At 43.6% G+C, this 20,949-nt stretch overlaps 1 protein-coding gene across 1 annotated transcript in view; it reads left to right on the forward strand.

The window, feature by feature from the left end:
* The window catches only part of minar1 (membrane integral NOTCH2 associated receptor 1), a gene marked incomplete at both ends in the record, with an annotated part of 38,553 nt that extends 28,624 nt beyond the window's left edge, over window positions 1-9,929 (forward strand). The window contains one exon of the mRNA XM_079808806.1: window positions 9,732-9,929. Coding sequence (XP_079664932.1) covers window positions 9,732-9,929 — 198 coding nt within the window. The remainder of the gene's footprint in view (window positions 1-9,731) is intronic.
* Between the last annotated feature and the right edge of the window lie 11,020 nt (window positions 9,930-20,949).

A 20,949-nucleotide genomic window follows, 5' to 3' on the forward strand; every position in this document is an offset into this window, starting at 1 on the left:
CGCCGAGGGCGCCCTCCCTCTTCCCGCCCGGCCCCAGCATCAGCCTTCACCTGGGCCGCGCCGTGGAGGTGGTTGAGGATGTCAACCCAGACTGGTTAAACGCCAGGCTGGAGGTGGACAACTCAGAGATGGGTTCCAGTTCTTCCCAGGGGATGGTAGCAGGGCCTCTCCTTCCCCCGGTGGAGGGCCGGGGGAAAATCCTTCCGCTGCTGGCCCCCGGGCTAGCAGCGCTTGGGAAAGAACTCATGTTCCTGTCTCTGAGGACCCAGAGACCGGTGATGACAGTGCGCGCCACCCTCGGGTCTCGCCACTCGCATCCCTCTCTGTCGCCAGCCCCCTGGCAGAGCAGACCCCAGTGGAACGTGCGTCCTTCCCTGGTCTCCTCTGTCAGGACGCAGCCGTTAACCGTGCCCCGACCCCGGGACGCCCAACAGCCTCCCCTGTCCGGGCCGGTAACGCTGCCTCGCTGCCCCACCCTGGGTACGTCGACCGTCCGTATGACCCCCGTTGGTGCAGTTCCTGAAAGCCTGGCTTCAGCTTCCACGGCTGTCCCGCTGGGTCGCGCGGACCGTCAGGCGCGGCAGGGGAGTCCGCTATACCGTGACCGGGGCTCATGCCCCCGTCATGCGTGCGGAGATTGCCACCCTGCTGGCGAAGGGTGCGTTCGAGCCTGTCCCTCCAGCCGAGATGGAGTCGGGGTTCTACAGCCCCTACTTCATTGTACCCAAGAAAACCGGTGGGTTACGGCCAATCCTGGACCTTCGCATCTTCGTCCTCACGATTGGTTTGCAGCGATCGACCTGAAGGACGCCTACTTTCATGTCTCCATCCTTCCTCGACACAGACCGTTCCTACGGTTTGCTTTCGAGGGGAGGGCATATCAGGACGCGGTCCTCCCATTCGGGCTATCTCTGTCCCCTCGCGTCTTTACGAAGATCGCCGAGGCAGCCCTTGCGCCCCTTCGGCAGCACGGGGTTCGCATCCTGAACTACCTCGACGACTGGCTCATACTGGGCCACTCTCGAGAGCAGGTTTGCGGACACAGAGATCTGGTTCTCCACCACTTAGCCCGTCTGGGCCTTCGGGTCAACTGGGAAAAGAGCAAACTTTGCCCTGTGCAGAGGATCTCTTTTCTCGGTATGGAGATCGACTCGGTCGCCATGTACGCGCAGCTTTCGAGCGAGCGCGCGCAGTCTCTGCTGACTTGCCTCCGTCAAATCAAGAGCAAGAGTGCGGTTCCACTGAAACTATTTCAGAGGCTCCTGGGGCATATGGCATCTGCAGCCGCGGTAACGCCGCTCGGATTGCTTCATATGAGACCGCTTCAGCACTGGCTTCGCGATCGAGTCCCGAGATGGGCATGGCAGTCTGGCACGCTCCGGATCGAAGTGACTCGGGCCTGCCTACAGACGCTCACCCCGTGGTCGAACCTCAGTTTTCTCCGGGCCGGTGTGCCCTTAGAACGAGTGTCCAGGCATGTTGTCGTATCGACGGATGCCTCTGCCACGGGCTGGGGTGCCATGTGCAATGGACAAGCAGCCGCGGGCTCCTGGACAGGACCCCAGCGCCTCCTGCATGTCAATTGCCTCGAGTTGCTGGCAGTACGTTTCGCCCTGCACCGCTTCCGAGCGCTGCTGAAGGACCAACATGTACTTGTCCGGACAGACAACACGGCCGTAGTAGCGTACATCAACCACCAGGGCGGTCTACGCTCCCGCCGTATGTCTCAACTTGCCCGCCATCTCATTCTATGGAGTCAGAAGTGCCTGAGGTCCCTTCGTGCTGTCCATATTCCGGGAGTCCTGAACCACGCAGCCGACGAGCTCTCGCGGTTTCAGCCTCTCCCGGGAGAATGGAGACTCCATCCCCGGACGGTTCAGCTGATTTGGGAACATTTCGGCGACGCACGGGTAGATCTGTTTGCCTCCCTCGACTCTTCCCACTGCAGCCTGTATTATTCCCTGACCGAGGGCACGCTCGGCACGGATGCACTGGCGCACAGCTGGCCGCGGGGCCTACGCAAATATGCGTTCCCCCCAGTGAGCCTACTCGCACAGCTCCTGTGCAAGATCAGGGAGGACAAGGAGCAGGTCCTTTTGGTCGCCCCGTACTGGCACGGCCGGACCTGGTTCCCCGAACTCGTACTCCTTGCGACAGCCCCTCCCTGGCCTATTCCTCTGAGACCGGACCTCCTTACTCAGAGACGGGGCACCCTTTGGCACCCACGTCCCGACCTCTGGAGCCTCCACGTGTGGCTCCTAGACGGGGCGCGGCAGGTTTGAGTGGCCTACCACCTACGGTGGTCGCCACCATCACTTCCGCTAGGGCAGAGTCCACTCGGCATGCCTATGCGTTGAAGTGGAACCTCTTCGTCACCTGGTGCTCTTCCCGCCAAGAAGACCCCTGGAAATGCCCGATCGGGTCCGTGCTTGAGTTTCTCCAAGAGGGGCTGGAGCGAAGGCTGTCTCCCTCCACCCTCAAAGTATATGTGGCTGCAATATCTGCCCACCACGATCTCTTGGAGAACAAAAAGGTAAGTCAGCACGACCTGGTCATCAGGTTCCTGAGGGGAGCCAGGAGACTGAATCCTCCTCGCTCTCCTCTCGTACCCTCTTGGGACCTTGCAGTAGTGTTAACTGCTCTGCAGAGACCTCCCTTTGAGCCTTTGCGGTCGGTTGATATTAAGTTCCTGTCTATGAAGACGGCTCTGCTGACCGCATTGGCCTCAGTTAAGAGGGTCGGGGACCTGCAGGCATTTTCGGTTGACAAAGCGTGCCTGGAATTCGGGCCGGCTAACTCTCACGTGATCCTGAGACCCCGGCCTGGATATGTGCCCAAGGTTCCCACCACTCCGTTTAAGGACCAGGTGGTGAACCTGCAAGCGCTGCCTTTGGAGGAGGCAGACCCAGCCTTGGCATTGCTCTGTCCAGTACGCGCCCTCCGCGCCTACGTAGACATGACGCAGTGTTTCAGGACCTCAGTCCAGCTCTTTGTCTGTTATGGTGGAGAGCGGAAGGGAAGTGCTCTCTCAAAGCAAAGGCTGTCTCACTGGATAGTGGACACCATTGCTTTGGCTTACCAGCAGCAAGGTCGACCATGTCCCCTTGGTGTGAAGGCATACTCCACCTGGAGTGTGGCCTCCTCTTGGGCTCTAGCGCATGGCGCCTCGCTAGCAGTCATCTGCAGAGCTGCAGGCTGGGCGACACCCAACACATTCGCCAGATTCTACAATCTCCGAGTGGAGCCAGTGTCCGACTATGTACTCGCCCCCCCGAGGGGCCGGTGATGGGCCAGGCTCAGGTGTCTTCGCTTGCTCGCCACTCCACTCCACGGACTGGATACGTGCGATATTTCCTCAGGTGAGCTCCCCGAGAGCCCTGAGCTCCTCCAGCACTGTCGACGCCGACATAAGTTCTGTCTGCCCTTTCGAGCCCAGACCCTCATGTCCGGCCAGGTGCCCCATGTGCATGGTTCCCTCCGGCGACCCCCACATGTGTTTTTCACCGTAAGTCTCCGCAGTGAGCGGGTTTCTTCCCTTGGCGTGTCCCCGCCACCCCTAGGGTTAAAAATCCACCTTCGGCTGGTACCCTAGAGATCTTCCATATGCAGCCCTTAGCGGGTCATATGTGTCTCTTAAGTCCTCCCCACGGGTAGGCATTTTGGCATTCCCTCACTGGGATATGCTTCCCAGTGTACCTTGGTATTCCTGTGTTAAGTGGGAGTCCTTCGTCCGTATTAGTCTTACGACAGGGTACTCACACTTACGCAGGGCACTGGAAGACAGCTGAGACAGCTGCGGGATTATATTGGGACCCCCATTCGTTAGTCACTAACGTTACGTCGTAGTGACTGAACGAAAGGGAACGTCTCGGTTACGGATGTAACCCTCGTTCCCTGAGGAGGGAACGGAGACGTAACGTCCCTTTGCCACATCAGCTGTGCTACCTGGAACGCAGGAGTTCAGTCTTGGCTCCTCAAGCAGGTAACATAATGCGATATTGCCACTTACTTCCTTATATACTCACGCGGTGAGGCGGAGTTACGTATGCAAATTCCGCATGCCCCATGGCATTGGCACGCCATTGGGCGTTTTTTTTAAGTTGATAGGCTTCTAAGCGAAACCCCCATTCGTTAGTCACTAACGTTACGTCTCCGTTCCCTCCTCAGGGAACGAGGGTTACATCCGTAACCGAGACGTTCTGTGTGAACTTGAATAATTAGCTACACATCAGAAATCACTGATCACAGATCAGAAAGAAAAGGAAAAAAAACTTCTGTTTTCATTTGTACATCCAAACACTGAGAAACTGCCAGTATTCACTCTCGAGGACAAACAAATATGCCGCTCGAATGGGCTTGCCAGATTCTCTGGGCGGAGGAAAGGGAGGTAACTGTTCCTGTTATGACGTCATAACAGGAGAATTCAAGATCATCTCTTCTGAGCTGTCATTTTCTCAAAGGCAGAGAAAGACAACCAGAACTCGGTTTACACCGATCAAAGTTTCTAGCCAGTTGGGGACAATATTCAGGCTAGGGGAACTCATATTAATGTTGAAAAACCTCATAAAATGAAAATTTCATGCCATGGGACCTTTAAAGTATATTAAAAACTCAGACATATAAACAACATAACACAAACGTGATTTTCACCACAAGGGTACTTTATTAATAATACCAGCTGATTGTTTTATTTGAGAGAGATTGGTTTCCCTGAGAAAAATGTACATGTATTGTAGGATCTAGTGTACCTGATATTTAGCCAAGTAAATCGATATTGAATCAAGATCAGAATCAGGAAAGAATCAGGAAAGCTGGAAAGCTGCTGGGCCGGATGGTATTTCAGGTCGTGTTCTGCGGTCCTGTGCTGATCAGCTCGCAGGGCTCTTTACATCCATATTTAACGAGTCCCTTGCTACATCTGTTGTCCCCACCTCCTTCAAACGATCCTCCATCATCCCTGTACCTAAGATCAGTAAACCCTCTTGCCTAAATGACTATCGTCCAGTGGCTCTCACATCTTTAGTCATGAAGGTCTTTGAGAGACTCATTAAAAACAACATTTGCTCCTCCATTCCTGACACTTTGGACCCTCTTCAGTTTGCCTATCGTCCCAATAGATCGACTGAAGATGCCATTTCTCACGTCCTTCACTCCTGCCTCACTCACATCGACAGCAAAAGTGGGAACTATGTCAGGCTGCTATTTATTGACTATAGCTCAGCCTTTAACACCATAGTTCCCATTAAGCTAACACACAAACTCCTGGATCTAGGCCTGAATTCTTCTCTCTGCCTCTGGATTGAAGATTTCCTCACTGGCAGACCCCAGGCGGTGAGAGTAGGCCAGTTCACCTCCACCTCCATCACCCTGAGTGTTGGAGCTCCACAGGGCTGTGTGCTGAGTCCCCTGCTCTACTCTCTCTACACCCATGACTGTTTGTCCACACACAGCTCCACCTCGATCATCAAGTTTGCTGATGATACTGTTGTCCTGGGTCTCATCTCCAACAACAATGAGACGGCATACTTGGACGAAGTGGAGCAACTGACATCATGGTGCCAGGACAACTGTCTCTCTCTGAATGTTAACAAGACCAAAGAACTGATTGTGGACTTCAGGAAGAGACAGCATCGGTCATACTCCCCTCTCATGATCAGCGGGACACCGGTAGAGAGAGTGAGCAGCTTCAAATACCTGGGTGTGAACATCTCCGAGGATCTGACCTGGACTACACACATCCAGACACAGGTGAAAAAATCCAGGCAAAGACTGTACCACCTGCGCCAGCTGAGGAAATTCAGGGTTTCACCAGCCATCCTGAAAACTTTCTATCGAGGGGCGATAGAAAGTGTCCTGACTCAGTGCATCACAGCGTGGTACGGGAACAGCACCAGTCACGATTCCAAAGCCCTGCAAAGAGTGGTGCGCTTATCCGAGCGCATCTCAGGCTCAGCTCTCCCGTCTCTGCAGGACATCTACACCAAACGCTGCAGAGGTAGAGCTACTAAAATCATCAGAGACATTAATCACCCTGCAAACTCTCACTTCACCCTGCTGCCATCTGGTAAGCGCTTCCGTAGCCTGATGGCAAAGACTGAAAGACTCAGGAGGAGTTTCTTCCCCCAGGCCATCAGACTCCTGAACTCAGTCACGTGACTTCACTTCACCCCCGCACACACATAAACATCCAGTTTAAACATTAACATCCACATACTGCCATTGCACTGCACTTTACTTTCCTATTGTTACTGCGTAACAACCTGTAATAAACCTTGCACATTATACTTCTTTATATATACATATATATATATTTATGTTAACCACTTATTTCTAAGTCTACAGTTTATCTCACTTATCATATCCACTTTTTTTTTTTTTTTTTTTTTTTTTTTTATCTTATTTCCTATTTTTATCTTTTACTTGATTTATTTATAATTCTACTTATGTTAATACTTTTTATTCTAATTTTATTCTATTTCTATTTTAATTTCTTGTAACTGTTATTTGCACTGTCCATGGAGCGGACCTGTTTACATTTCACTGCCAGTTGTATATTGTGTATATAACTGTGTATGTGACAAATAAAACTCTTGAATCTTGAATCTTGAATCGAATCACAAGTTTATTTGCTGTACATTTGTGGCTGATAGACGCAAGTGCCTTTATGTCCTGGGTGCAAAACCTTTGAAAACATAACAAAAGAAAACTAGCGCTATGCATTTTGCCGTCTTCTCCTGCGTTGCCGTTACCAAGCAATGGGTAAACAGCTGCTGCTTTGACAGCATAAACGTACTGCGGTTCGGACCCAAATAATATAATGTGAACACAATCCAACTGGGCAGGGGAGGAGGGAGCAATCAAACTCAGATTCGGACCCAGGCAGTCGAACCAAATCTGAAAGCACACTTTCTTCTTTGTCTTCTTTATTTATGAGCTGTATGGGAAGCTGAACACTCCAAAAAAAAAAAAAAAGTCTGTGAAGTGTGTGTTAACATATACCATCAATTTGAAACCAGTGCAGACTGAACACAAGAAAGCGTCCTGTGAACGGTCCATTAGGTGACTTAAAGTAGAAGTTTTGTTGCCATAGCAATTACAAAGAGGGATTTTTATAAGACAATTAATCACATGTTTCTCCCAGGAGAGTTGTGTACTGTTGAGTATTCATCTCTAAAAATGCATTATTTCCAAACTAACATTAGTGTTTATTCCCTGGAACTTTACAAGCCAGCTCTGTTATGGTTTAATTAGTCTCTATATCACTGATTGTGTGTCCAGAAAATAGACAATGTCTATTTTAAGATAATGTTAAGCTATAATAATTTAATATCAAAAATGTAACTGAAATGCTTTTTAATAATTTCACGAGTTTGTGTGCCCATATAATCTCTGTGAAAGTGGTATTTGGCTTGCTGTCTGCTATGAAGGGGCTCTGAGAGGATATTATACCCTATAACAGGCAAAATTGTACAAAAAAGGAGGCGCAGGGGAGGAGGAGTAATGCTGCAAGAACTAACAACGGGAAGAGGTAAGCTGCTGGTTTTATACCTTGGTATTAATTGGAAGATTAGATGGGCGTACTCCTCCCGAAATTACGCTTCACTTATCAGGTAGCATTTGCACATTAGCAGTCGGCTATAATATACAAAAAAAACAACAAAAAAACAGCAAATTTGGTCACCTTTAAAACTCATGATTGCTATTTCCCTTCACTATGAAATTCTGAAGTGTTTTTCTTTCTTTTTTTTTTACAAGAGAAAATCGGATTATCTTTCTTGCTCACTGATTGATACAAGATTACTCTGAGCTTATTGGAGACCGAGACGGCTAATACCATCAGTGTGCATGAAGTTGTATACGTGCTCACTGTAGCAGAGGAAACTGTCATCAGTGACAGCGTCCTGCTGCCAGTCATTGCTGAAATTTATGCCGTCTGATATTTAGAAGCAATCCACGTGTGAAAAATGGCAACATTTAACACACTTTGGGTGCAAAAGTCCCTGAAGGACAGTTATAGGGACATTGAAGATGGCATCATCTGTGGCAGAGCATGTACTCTTGACATTAGATAGATGTGTTAAAATGCCATATTGATTAGACTTATCTTTTAGTCTCAGTTTATCCCGAGATTTTATATTTTCTTTATATTTATATTATTTTTACAGCTAAATTGTGTTATTATAGAGCTGCTAACTGCTGCTGGAATACTCTTACTGAAAAACATGAAAACAAAGATGGAAATGTATCTGCTGATCCCTGAAATTACTGTATATTTAGCTCTACCTTAATTGCAGGCCTGCAGCAAGATTTCAAAATATGACTTCTTGCTCATTAGCTTTGACTCTGACTCTTGAAATCTATCTATCTATCTATCTATCTATCTATCTATCTATCTATCTATCTATCTATCTATCTATCTATCTATCTATCTATCTATCTATCTATCTATCTATCTATCTATCTATCTATCTATCTATCTATCTATCTATCTATCTATCTATCTATCTATCTATCTATCTATCTATCTATCTATCTTCACACAGCAACAGAATACGGTTGTCAGTCCTGTATTTGAGTCTTTAATCCAGTTAAGTTCACACACAGTATGGTAATATACGGGAGTGACAACGCATTCTATAACCAAACTCACACTCGTACATATTCAGGACTCACAACCACATTCTCTAAAATATTTGTGCTGTGTGAATGTAATGTCATACTCTGCGAGAGACCCACTCTGCTAAGGGGTTTCGTGTGTGGTTTCACTTTCGGTAACAGATATGAGATATGAGCTTTGTGTCATCTGAAGGTTTTAGATCCAGTCACTGTTCTCCGGTGGCTCCCATCAATTTTGTGTTATGCGAGACTCAAATGCTGTGTCTTGCCCGAGACACTGCCAAAGATGCGAGACGTGAGTGCAGCGGTTAACCGGCTAGCGTATGTTTACATTGAAGCTGCTGTCGGTTAATGAAGATTTGATGGATAAACTTGCGGCTCAATTGGACTCTGTGTCCAATTTGATATCTCTTTTGATCACTGTCGCTATGGTTACTAGTAAGAGAATACAGGCTTGATTCTCGTTGCACATACATACAGTATTTGAGACATTACTGTAAGTTACTGTGTGAACTGTACATTTCAAGACCGTAGCCTATGCCTGTTTACTACCTCAGTTCAACTCTGAATGGTGTACAAACTTGCTAGCAACATCCTAGCAACTTACCGGAACACCATAGCAACTACATAACACACTAAAATAGAATTAGAACAACTTAGCAACCACATAGTAATGTAATGACAACCACTCAAAACACCCTAGCATCATGACAGACAAACACCATCCATGTTTTCTTCAGAAAATGTTCAAATGTTGTTTTGTTCCCCTTTCAGCTGCTTTGGCTATTTTTGTCTGACTGTTTCCATTTTTCTTGCTGTCATACCTGAGCATCTCTTTCTCATCCTGAACCGTGTGCCGTTGCACCCTTTCCTCTCTCATTTCCCCCTCACTCGCTCACCATATATTCAATTAAAATGGCAATTTGATGAAAAATTCCATCTCGACAAAATGTGTTGCTTCAGTAATCTGTCTGCAGTTAGTGTGCCGAGTGGACAAGAGCTCTATTCATCTTCCACAGCCTTCATTTCACAGTCTAGACCTCGGCACAATCACGGTCTGCTCTGCACAGATGCTTTCCTTTGCAGAACCTCTCACATTTTCTGTTCTCCTGCAGGTCCAGGAGTCACTCAACCCCAACAACCTGGAGTACTGGATGGAGGACATCTACACGCCGGGTTACGATTCGTTGCTCAAGCGCAAGGAGGCAGAGTTTCGCAGAGCAAAGGCGTGTAAAATTGGCGCGCTGATCGCTGCGGCCGCCTGCACTGTGATACTGGTGATCGTAGTGCCCATTTGCACCATGAAGTCTTGAGGTTTCTGTTTTTCTGTCGGATGGTGTTTGTATCACTGTATTATTTACTGGCTTTGCACAGACGCTGGGACAAACATGGGACTTCATTCATGGAGGTCTGTAATATCTAAAGTTTTGTCTGATTTCAGCCACCGGCCTTAGACTTTCTTGGAATGTCAATTGAAATATATTACAACAAAGAGTTAAGGATTGCAATGTGACGTTTGTCTTTTTTATTTACGGTAATCAATATTCATAACTTGAATAAATTATTTGTTATGTAGTAGATGGCCTTGCTTAAAGGCTCAGATGCACCCTTGTTTTATAGTCCAAAATATAATGTACTGATACGTTTTATGTATGTTTTTTTTTTCCCTTCTGGTATTGCAATAGAAACTAATGGGAAAGCTTTATGTTTATGCGCATTCTATTTTTTACTTTACTATGATTACGAGAATTTTAACGAGAGTTATTTTTCAATGAATACACCGACAGAATGTTTTAAAGAATGAGTTAGATTTATCTTTGGAAATCATTGGAATGTTTGGGCTTGTGCAATGCCTTTTTATAAGGAATATATATTCAGATAGCTGAAATATAATTCATGTGTGAATTCAATGAGACCACATCTGAACTGAATAGTTCACTCAAAAATTTTAATTCTGTCATTATATACTCACCCTCATGTTGTACATGTCTGCTTTTATGGTAATTTATGTTGTTGTTGTGCTTTTCCATTCAATGGCTGCATTCTCAAACACAATGAAAGTAGTCCATATGATGTGCAAATTAAATGGTTTGTGAAACATTTTCAGCGAATAAGCACTAACAAGCACAAATATGCATCTAGAGTCCAGACTACTGAAATTTCTTAGAAAAAAAATTATTTGCTTAAAATCCCTCCAAAAGTTTCCTTTTATGTTCCTCAGATCTGAGGGTGAGAAAATAATGACAGAACTAAATATTTTTGGTGAATTATTCCTTAATGGGAGAGGTTTCAATTGTACATTGTGAGAACAGTAAAATTACTCTGTTAATGATGTTTATTCATATTGTTTGAACAGTGACACGTAACTTTATTTCCTTCGGATTTGTTCTGTATTCATGTGCTAGTACAGAACTTCAAAATCAACTATATCACATAGCTGCTTTCTATTTGATTGTGATCATTCTTTGCCTTGTTATATCATAACTAATCGTAATATACTTGAATTGCCAAATCAATTTCAACTAGCTCAGTTTTTCTCTGAAAGTCAAATGTTTGGACCTGACAATGAAAACTGTGAACTTCCCTTAATGATGTTCACTTTCGACATTTTGTACACTCATAGTAGGAGTGATACTTCTGAGAAGTCAAGCTGTAGGACCATGAGGGAAAACCGCCTATTAGTCAGAAACAATATTTCAGCTGTTACACTCAGATTCTGCTCCAAAACTAATGAGCTGCCTTGCTTGTCTACCGCCTACATAGTCAGCTACCTTCTAAGGCAGAATCCTAACTGAAATAGAAATTTAGTGACTGATCTAGTGCATATGTAAATACTATCTGTGTAATCAGCTCACTAGGTTTTGGAACAAAACCTGAGCAAAAACATAAAAAAAAAATATTGTTCCAACTAATAAGTGCAGGTTTTTCTTTTATCACAATCTTTGAATGTCATAGAGATAGAGTGCTGCAGGAATGAGTCCTAAAACCCGGAAAAGAGTTTGCATTTTTGCACTTCCAGTTCCATCGTCCATTGTTCCATCGGTTTTTTGAATAGGTTTTTGGTTAAAGGCGTGAAATAAGGTCTGTGGTTAACACAAGATATTTTCACATTTTATTCTATGACATAAAATACACCTGTAATACCCCTCTTGTTTTTTTTAAGCTTTTATGTGTCTTGAAAAGAGTGGTCGATAATAAGTGGTATGGGACTATAGAGGTTGTCGGGGTAAACATTATCATGCTGAACAGGTAATCTCATCTACTCACTAGTCCACTTTTACAGCCTCATTGTGTTTATAATCCCGCTATTGCAAAATCTTCTAACTCAAACTTTCCAACTTTTCCAAGAGTTGATGGAAGCTTAATGGTGGTGATGATAAAGTCTTGCGACCGTGGTGATGTGTTTATGGCCTACGTTTAGCTTTTTACTTCTGCCGATTGTATTTAGGCTTCAAAATTCCTAAAAATTGTGATCATTTGTGAAGATAATCTTGAACAACATGTGTAAGAATCATAAACTTTTGTTGGTCACAGAGCTTATTTTCTTCTTATTTTGAGAAAATAATTTTGGGTTTTTTTGTCGAGGGAACCAGGGTGATGCAAACTTCCGGGTTGGCACATAAAAATACATCACTTCAGCGCTCTATGGCCTCTGTATGCTAATAGCATAACAACGCATTTCTTACCCCTACAAAAATCAATGGTCTGTCTTTATAGTCTGTTGTATCACAGCATATAGGTTCCATGACATTTAAAGGTGGAGTGTGTAATTTTTTTCCTCAATGTTACTATACTTTTATCCTGTATTTAACGAGTTTGTTTGCCCATGTAATCTTAAGATATTAGGTTAAACTTATTTGGCTTTGTTGTCCACTGGTGAGGGGCTCGATGAAGCAGCTTCAACTCGAGCTCTGATACCTAAGATTAAGGTGGAGTTTGGGGAGGTGGTGGGATGCTGGAACAGCTGAGACTGAGGAGAGGTAAGCAGCTGTTTATATACTCTGGCTGTTGACTGTTGATTGGAAGATTAGATGGGCTCGCTCCTCCCTGAATTACGTTTAGGAACTTGACTAAGTAGAACCAGAAGTAAACAATTTGTAGAATGTTTGCACTGAAAAGTACACATAGGAGTGTTTGGGAAACCTGTTTGGTACCACTAGTGCCATAAAAATTACACACTGCATCTTTAAGAGAAATGTAATTTGCAGATAAGAATGACATTAATAGAATAATACATTCTAAATGCGAGAATTTACAACTACTACTTTTGATCTTACAATTGTTCTTGAGAGTTCTTGAGAGTTTTTTTACAATAAAAACATCCCTATTACATAGTTTTGCAATGTTATACTCAGAGACTTTTATGGGTAATTCACCAAATAATGATGCTTCTGTAATTTTTTCCCCCTCATCATGTCAATCCAAACCCATATGCTGATATTTTAAATCCTGAAATGATATGACAGCATTTTGTAGAGAGATCTGTAAATCAAGCCACTTTGCAGCCCCCTCCACTCTCACAACCTCAATGGTTGGGCCGCTTTAGGAAGGCGACGCAGCTGTCCCTCAGGCCGCTAAACCCTCCAAACGTCTATGGAGGCGGGTGGCCCAAAGATGAGGGGAGCTGCTCTGAATCAGGAAGTGGTTAACGTACCACTCCTAACAAGTGGAGAATCTCTGGGTCATACCGGGCGTGGTCTGGCAGTGAGCGACGTTATGCTTCCTCATTCCAAGCCCCATTTGTCACGGTTCGAGGAAAAGTTGCCTCCTCACGCATCTCTAGCTACTCCCTCATGGGATCCTTGGAGCCAGGTAAATGTCACACCACACTCAAGATGCTAACGCAGAAATGCATTCTCACTTGCGTTCGTCCCCAAGATTGGTTCCCAGTGATCGACCTGAAGGATGCGTACTTCCATGTCTTGATTCTGCCTCGACACCGACCGTTTCTTTGGTTTGCCTTCAAGGTTTGGGCATACCAGTACTAGGTCTATCACTTTGGGCTGTCCCTGTCTCCCCGCGTCTTTACCAAAGTCGTGGAGGCTGGCCTTGCCCGCTAAGGGAAGTCGGCATTCGCATTCTAAACTATCTCGACGACTAGCTCAGACTTAACGGGAGCAGTTGCCAAAAGGGCACACTACAGCTTGCCAGCATCTGTCTTTCTAACACTCGTAACACAGTTCAGTGGTTGTGGTGCTTTCCATAGGGAACCCATTTGTCAGTCTTCGACATTACATCGAACTTGACTGACAGATAGGGAACATCTTGGTTACTGATGTTACCCTTGTTACCTGATGGAGGGATCGGAGACGTTATGTCTCTCCTGCCAAAACCCTGAACCACCGCTGAATGGCCTGGACCCCCGTCTCGGCTCCTCAGCATAAACCTGAATGAGTGGATGTTGTCACCATCTTATATAATTGTATGTACGGGGGGAGGGGCTCGGCATGCAAATTCCACTCACCAATTCCACTGGCCGTTTTTCTAAAACTCAGAGGTGATTGGGGCTCCCAACTAAGACCCCATTTGTCAGTCTTCAACATAACATCTCCATTCCCTCCATTAGGGAACAAGGGGTTACATCAGTAACCAAGACGTTTTGTGTTTCAGGAAAAAATAACAGCATATGGGTTTGGAATAGCATGATGATGAGTAAATAATGACTTGAATTGTCACTTTTGGGTGAACTATTTCTTTAATTGACCTGATCAGTAATTAGGGCATTTGAATGTGACCTTTTCTTTGATTGGCTGAATGTCTGGTTACATCGCCTTCGACACAGGAACTGTGTGTAGTTACACGCTGTAGAACCTTGTAAATAATTTCAGGTTTAAAGCGTATTGTGTGAATCAAGTGTAACTGGAGTCATATTCTAATAAATCTCTTACTGTTCAGACTGTTGAATGTGCATCAATCTATTTCTTTGTATGTTTTATCATTTTTCATATTTATATATGTCTGTTTCTCTGGATATGCTCTCTGAAATATATGACAGGTATCTGAATATGGAAGTATGGTATTTTCCCGGGAATTTTGAGACAACAGATATCTAATTTTCTAGGTGTGAGTATATAGCTTCTCAAACATTCTTTATGTTACCGTTTTCATTCGTAGGCTCTGTTGCAAAACCAGGTGAGCTGCAATGTTTCAAGGCATCATGAATGTATGTGTCCATTGAGTAGAATGCATTAACATAAAGCAATATTTCCAACCTGGAGGTCACAACCTCCATTAGGGGTCACCAAGCTGGATTTAGTTTTACAAATTACGACGGTTAGTATTACAGTTTAACATTTTAATCATCATTAAAACCGTATTTGATTGCCAGGATTTGAAAAACTCACAATAAATACTGTCCAGTATTATGTAAAGTAAGCAACAGTCTCACGCAGACACAGCATGCAGGGGTTATCAGATGCCCATTTTCCACAAGTTAGTATGATTCTTTAGGGTTTTCATGTAAAGTCTGTAACATACTTTGGTTAAAATTCCTCAATGTTTGTGTAACACAACCCTTTTAGTTCCTCAAAATGACATCATATTGCTCAGAAAATTGAAACGGCTTGATTATTGAGAATTTAGGCTTGTTGAAGATTAAAAAATGAATGGATTTTTATCAACGTAGGGTATTTGTGTCCACACACAAAGACACATTTATATGCAAACACCATATACAAGTGAATTTTGCATCCGATGACCCCTTTAAAGATTAAGAGGACACATGAATTAAAAAAATAAATAAATAATGATTTGCATGGATAAATGATAAATAAGAATGGTCCATTTTGATAAATCATTTGCAATAAAATGAGAACATGTAATAGAAAAGTAAATTGGGACAGATTTGATGTCATGTTGACTTTAACTAGAGTATGATCATGACTACTGCAGCTGCTTTCAGTTCTGTCAGCATGACATCCACCCCTTGCTGTATTCTGGCCTGCTGAGTGGAGCTTATAAGAAATTTGGCATAGGCTGGTGTGTGTAGCTGGCACTGACCTGGCACTGGGGACATTATCAAGAGCAGATATTAACTAGAGTGCCAGGACCCGCTGAGACTAGAAAACACTTTTCAGAGGGACTCTGTAATGAGGGACACATATGAACGATATTTTAGAGTAAATTTTAAGGACATTGATTGCCATGGTTTCCTGAAAATGCAAATTACAGCAAGTTCTGAAAGTTATGTTTATTAGTTATGGGTGATACTGTGTGATTTCAAGTTCAGCTTTCTGGATTTCAAGGTCAGTATCACAACATTTTTCAAAAATGTATCATTTGTGTTCCACAGAAGCAGGAAAACATAAGGGTGCATATTTGGCTTCACCATTCCTTTAATCCTGGTTTCAGAGAAAAAATGGTGTCTATAAGGCAAGGCAAGGCAATGCAAATCTTTAAAAAAAAAATGCAGATCAACGCAACGCAAGTGTAAATTGATGTTTCAGCACTGGACGATCCAGCAGAATGGATGCCTGCGTTGTATATTTTCTGTCTGATAGCAGACGAGAACTGCACAGCTAAGCAGAGAGGGTTTTCTCAAGCATAACAAAAGCATCTTGTCAGAAATAGCAGCTGCGAAACGGAGACACGAGCAATCCAGCAGACTGAATCTGTGTATCGAAGAAACTTATGCCACATGACAAACAGCCGAAAAAAAGGCGCTTTTGCTTTGGTGCCTTGTTCAACATGATTCAGCTTTTATTCAGTGATATATTCCTGCTTTTAAATAAAATCTAACCTGTGAACAACTGCTTTCTATAAATATATCGGTAACACTTTACAATACGGGTGCACTAATATGCATTAATTCATGCTTAAATAATGCAGATAAGCATGAGTTAATGTATGACTCATGAAGAACTAAACCATTTAATAATGATTACTGCATCAGCAACAAATGAAGATTCTATATGATTAATAGATTAAGTAATCATTAAATTGTTATTAGTAAAATGTGTCATATTGTATTAATTCCCTAATAACATATTATATTAACTAATAGTGTAAATTCATGTGTTAATTACCACAATGGGTTGAAGCCATGCATTTCAACTTCCAGTTGTCTGCTTTAATTAATTATTAGTTAACGATTTGCTAAGGTATCTGTGGCGAGGGGGGCGTGGTTTAGCGAAGTCTGTGACGGGAGAGAGAGTCAGAGGACGAGCGGCACGTAAGTGAATCAAGGCCAAATGAGAAACACCTGTCTCTTGTTTCAGTGATTGGCATGGGGAGACAGGATATAAGCCACCCAGGAAATGGGACTGGGAGAGAGAGGAGCTGGACAGACACATACTGGGACACGAGAGAGGAGAGAGCTGCAGAGAGGAACTGCCAGAACCAAACCGTTGACAGAGAGAGAGAACATTTACTTTGAGTTGTGCGATGTGCACATTGTTTATTATCTAAGTTACCACGAAATAAAAGTGAGTTCGTGTCCCAGTAAGCCGACCCCTTGTCTTCTTCCTTGTCCCTTTACGAACACGAACTCACTTTTATTTCGTGGTAACTTAGATAATAAACAATGTGCACATCGCACAACTCAAAGTAAATGTTCTCTCTCTCTGTCAACGGTTTGGTTCTGGCAGTTCCTCTCTGCAGCTCTCTCCTCTCTCGTGTCCCAGTATGTGTCTGTCCAGCTCCTCTCTCTCCCAGTCCCATTTCCTGGGTGGCTTATATCCTGTCTCCCCATGCCAATCACTGAAACAAGAGACAGGTGTTTCTCATTTGGCCTTGATTCACTTACGTGCCGCTCGTCCTCTGACTCTCTCTCCCGTCACAGACTTCGCTAAACCACGCCCCCCTCGCCACAGTATCATTATGTTATTGTAACCCACCCATAAAATTGAGGTTGTATTACTGTGTATTTTCATGTATTTTTTTTTGCCTAATGCAATTTTTTTTCTATTTTGTTTTTGTGCCTAATGCATAAAATGTTCAGACATGTGGTTTTATTATTTAAATTATTTTGTTTTCGTGAGGGGTGAAAATAAGTGATAATTAAAGTGAGTCGATGGGTGCTGACGTCACATTCGCGCCAGCTCATTGAAGAGATATATGTGAGCCACATGTGCGGCTATCATTAATCTTAACCATCTTCACCTATATTTTTCTAAATGGGTGTCTGAACTGTCTTATTGCATTAGGTAAGTCACTATTGTTTCATATTTTCATACATTTTGTTTTAAGTATGTGTTTGTTCATATAATGAAATGTGGATGGTTAATGCTGTTCGTTAATCGGCTATAAAGTGTGCAATACAATACATGTAAAGTGTTTCCACTGTATTTGTATACTTGTTAAACCTGTTTGCACATTTATGTTATGAAATATTGTTGTATGTTTAAAAGTTATTATGTTATATGCATTTCGTGATGGGTGCTGACGTCACATTCGCGCCAGCTCATTGAAGAGATATATGTGAGCCACATGTGCGGCTATCATTAATCTTAACCATCTTCACCTATATTTTTCTAAATGGGTGTCTGAACTGTCTTATTGCATTAGTTGGACGTTGCATCGCAAGCTCAAGGAGTTTGGATTGTCTCAGCGCTTGGTGACCGTGTTGGATTTGCACTGTGAGAGAGAGAGAGAACCGCGCTGGATGTGATTGCGTCATCCGAGGACTTCGATTTAAGGAGGACTTCGATTTAAGGAGGCAACGTCTCTTTCTCGTTCATTCCTGCAAATACTGTAGGCATTCATACATCCACACAAACTGAACTGAGACACATCCACACAAACTGAACTGAGAAAAATACATTCAGGACTACTGTACACACACATTGTTTTAATTTTTTATTATTGTTTTTTTTTTATTTTTATTTTTTTGTTACTGTTGAACGAAATACCTGGTGTTCAATTGGTGATTTGAAAGGGGAACAAATTATATTCTTGTGATTTGTGCAAAGTGTTAAGTGCATATTGAACTTGAATCCAATTGAAAGAAAAGAAAGAAATCGAGAGAAAAGAAAGAAATCGAGAGAAAAGAAAATCAATGAATACAGTTACTGTTAAGTGAATTGATTTGTGTTTCACTCATTCATTCATTTCATTTTATCTTTGATTGTATTTACTAATACATTTATTTAATTATTTTTTTTTGTTAGTACTGTAAACTACTAAGCGCATACAAGTGCAGACACATTTAACACAAGTGAGAATTATTTATTTATTTTTCTGATTCAGTGCAAGGTGTGAGACCTCGAACCCGGGACTCCAAATACTAGTATAAATAGAAATTAGCTGTATTTGGTGAGCCCAGACCCAAGTAGATATTTTCCTCCTTTTCTTTTCCAATGTTAAATTCGACACTTGGGTTACATCAAGAATAAGAGAGAAAAATTTGGCGCCCAACGTGGGGCTGCGCTTGTGTGACAAAATCTTGTTTCAGTCCAAACTGTTCTGAATATTGGTCTTAATTTTTTTTATATAATTTTTTTTTCTTCTCCTCCACAATGGACTTGTGCAAACGGCATAGTTTTGATCCTGAAAGATCAGTTTTGCTTACAAAAGTAGATCCAAATACTACTTTCTTGGATGTGAGGAAATTCTTTGATCATCTTGACGAAGTGAAGAAAATTGAGTGGTTAGGTGACAGATTCTCAGGAGAGCTCCTTTGTGAGTTTCAGGAGATTACTACCCCATTGATAGCCGAAGACGAATATTTGAATGCAGATGGCCGAAATGTATGGGGCGTGTTGCCACTAGAGGGTAAACAGTTGAAAGATGTGAGACATCCCTCTAGCTCCCCAACACCTCTACAGAGTGAATATTCAGGTCAAACCTTAGATGATATGGCTGATCAGTTGTTGGCGCAAATAGAGAGTTTGGCACAAATTCACTGTGTAAATGTAGATGATCTAAGCCAGCAGGTTGTGACTAAGCTTTCACACAAAGCCGATGGTGTTGACAGGGGCCCTTCCACTTCGACCCCTGCTCCAAGAAAATCGTGTAATGCAATGCCAACAATAGCCGCAAATTCGGCATCAAAAGTGTCTTTTGCGATTCGAGCAGATTCACCTCCTGTGGGGAGGAACATAACACATGAAACTCCTATCACTTTCACTATCCCACAGGAGGTACAGCGTGTAGTGGTGGAACATGTGGTGAAACATGGCACAGACTTCCAGGGGCATTTTCCTTCACCCCCTAAGTTGCGAATGTTTTCTGGACATTGCCCCAAGCCTAATGGGGAAGTTGATTTCACCACATGGCAGTTGTATGCTAGGCAGTTACTCTCAGACACTTCTCTGATGGAGAGGCAAAAGAGAAGGCACATTTTGGATAGCCTTCTTCCCCCTGCTCTTAATGTTGCTCTGGGGGTTGGTACAAATGCACCGCCAGAAGTGTATGCACTGGAGCTAGAAAAGGCTTATGGTAGTGTTACTGGTGGAGACGAACTGTACATCCAGTTTATAGAGACGCATCAAAACCGTGGTGAGAAATCCTCTGATTATTTGAGGCGGCTCCATTCTTTGATGCAGGAAGTGGTTGAAAAGAAGGGAGTGGTTGGTAAAAACTCTGACACTCTGCTTCTCAAGCAATTCATCAGAGGGTGCTGGGATGAAGTCCTGATAACTCAGTTGCGTCTTAAAGATTTGCTAACAGATTCGTCACAGCCTGACTTGAGCTATTCCAGCTTGCTTTTCAAAATGAGGTCTTACGAGCATGAGAAGCAGCTTAAGGAGAAACGTATGAATCTCCACCTATGTACGCCTCCTGTTAGAGCACAGAGTCAAGTGCACATTACTGCCAATCAGGGATTTGCAGCAAACCCTGAGGAAGCACAAGCCAGTCTGGCATTAACAGAACGCATAAAAGAGCTTGAAGCTGAGGTGGCTAAAGCAAAGGCGCAGAAGCCAGCATCAGTGAAGAAACTAGCTTATGAGCATCAACAGGCAAGTGTGGCTAAGAAACAGGGTAAAGAAGGGAAGCCATCACGTTCTGTGCCTCAAACTCAAGCTAAGGCGCTGCCTAGTAGTGGGTTTTGTTATCGCTGTGGTGAGGACTCTCATTATTTGCAACAATGCACTAATGAAGTGAATGCAGCCTTGGTGCAGAAAAAGTTAGTGCAGAGACATGAGCAAAGGAGTTCTCCAACCAAAGCGACAACACCCACTGCTCATTTAAACACGGAGTAGCCTCTGTTGTGGAACGAACAGAGGCTGGTGTTGTAAAAAGTTCCATAGAAAAGACAAACCATGTTCCAGAGGGCTTAATTGGAGATCCTTGGGAAAGTAAGGCTTGGTTGGACGGAATTGAGTGCTGTTGTCTAATCGACACTGGGTCCCAGGTGACTTGTGTAGCTGAATCTTTCTACAAGCAGAATTTACA

Source organism: Gobio gobio, assembly GCF_949357685.1.
Source record: "Gobio gobio genome assembly, chromosome: 2".
Lineage (NCBI taxonomy): Eukaryota > Metazoa > Chordata > Actinopteri > Cypriniformes > Gobionidae > Gobio > Gobio gobio.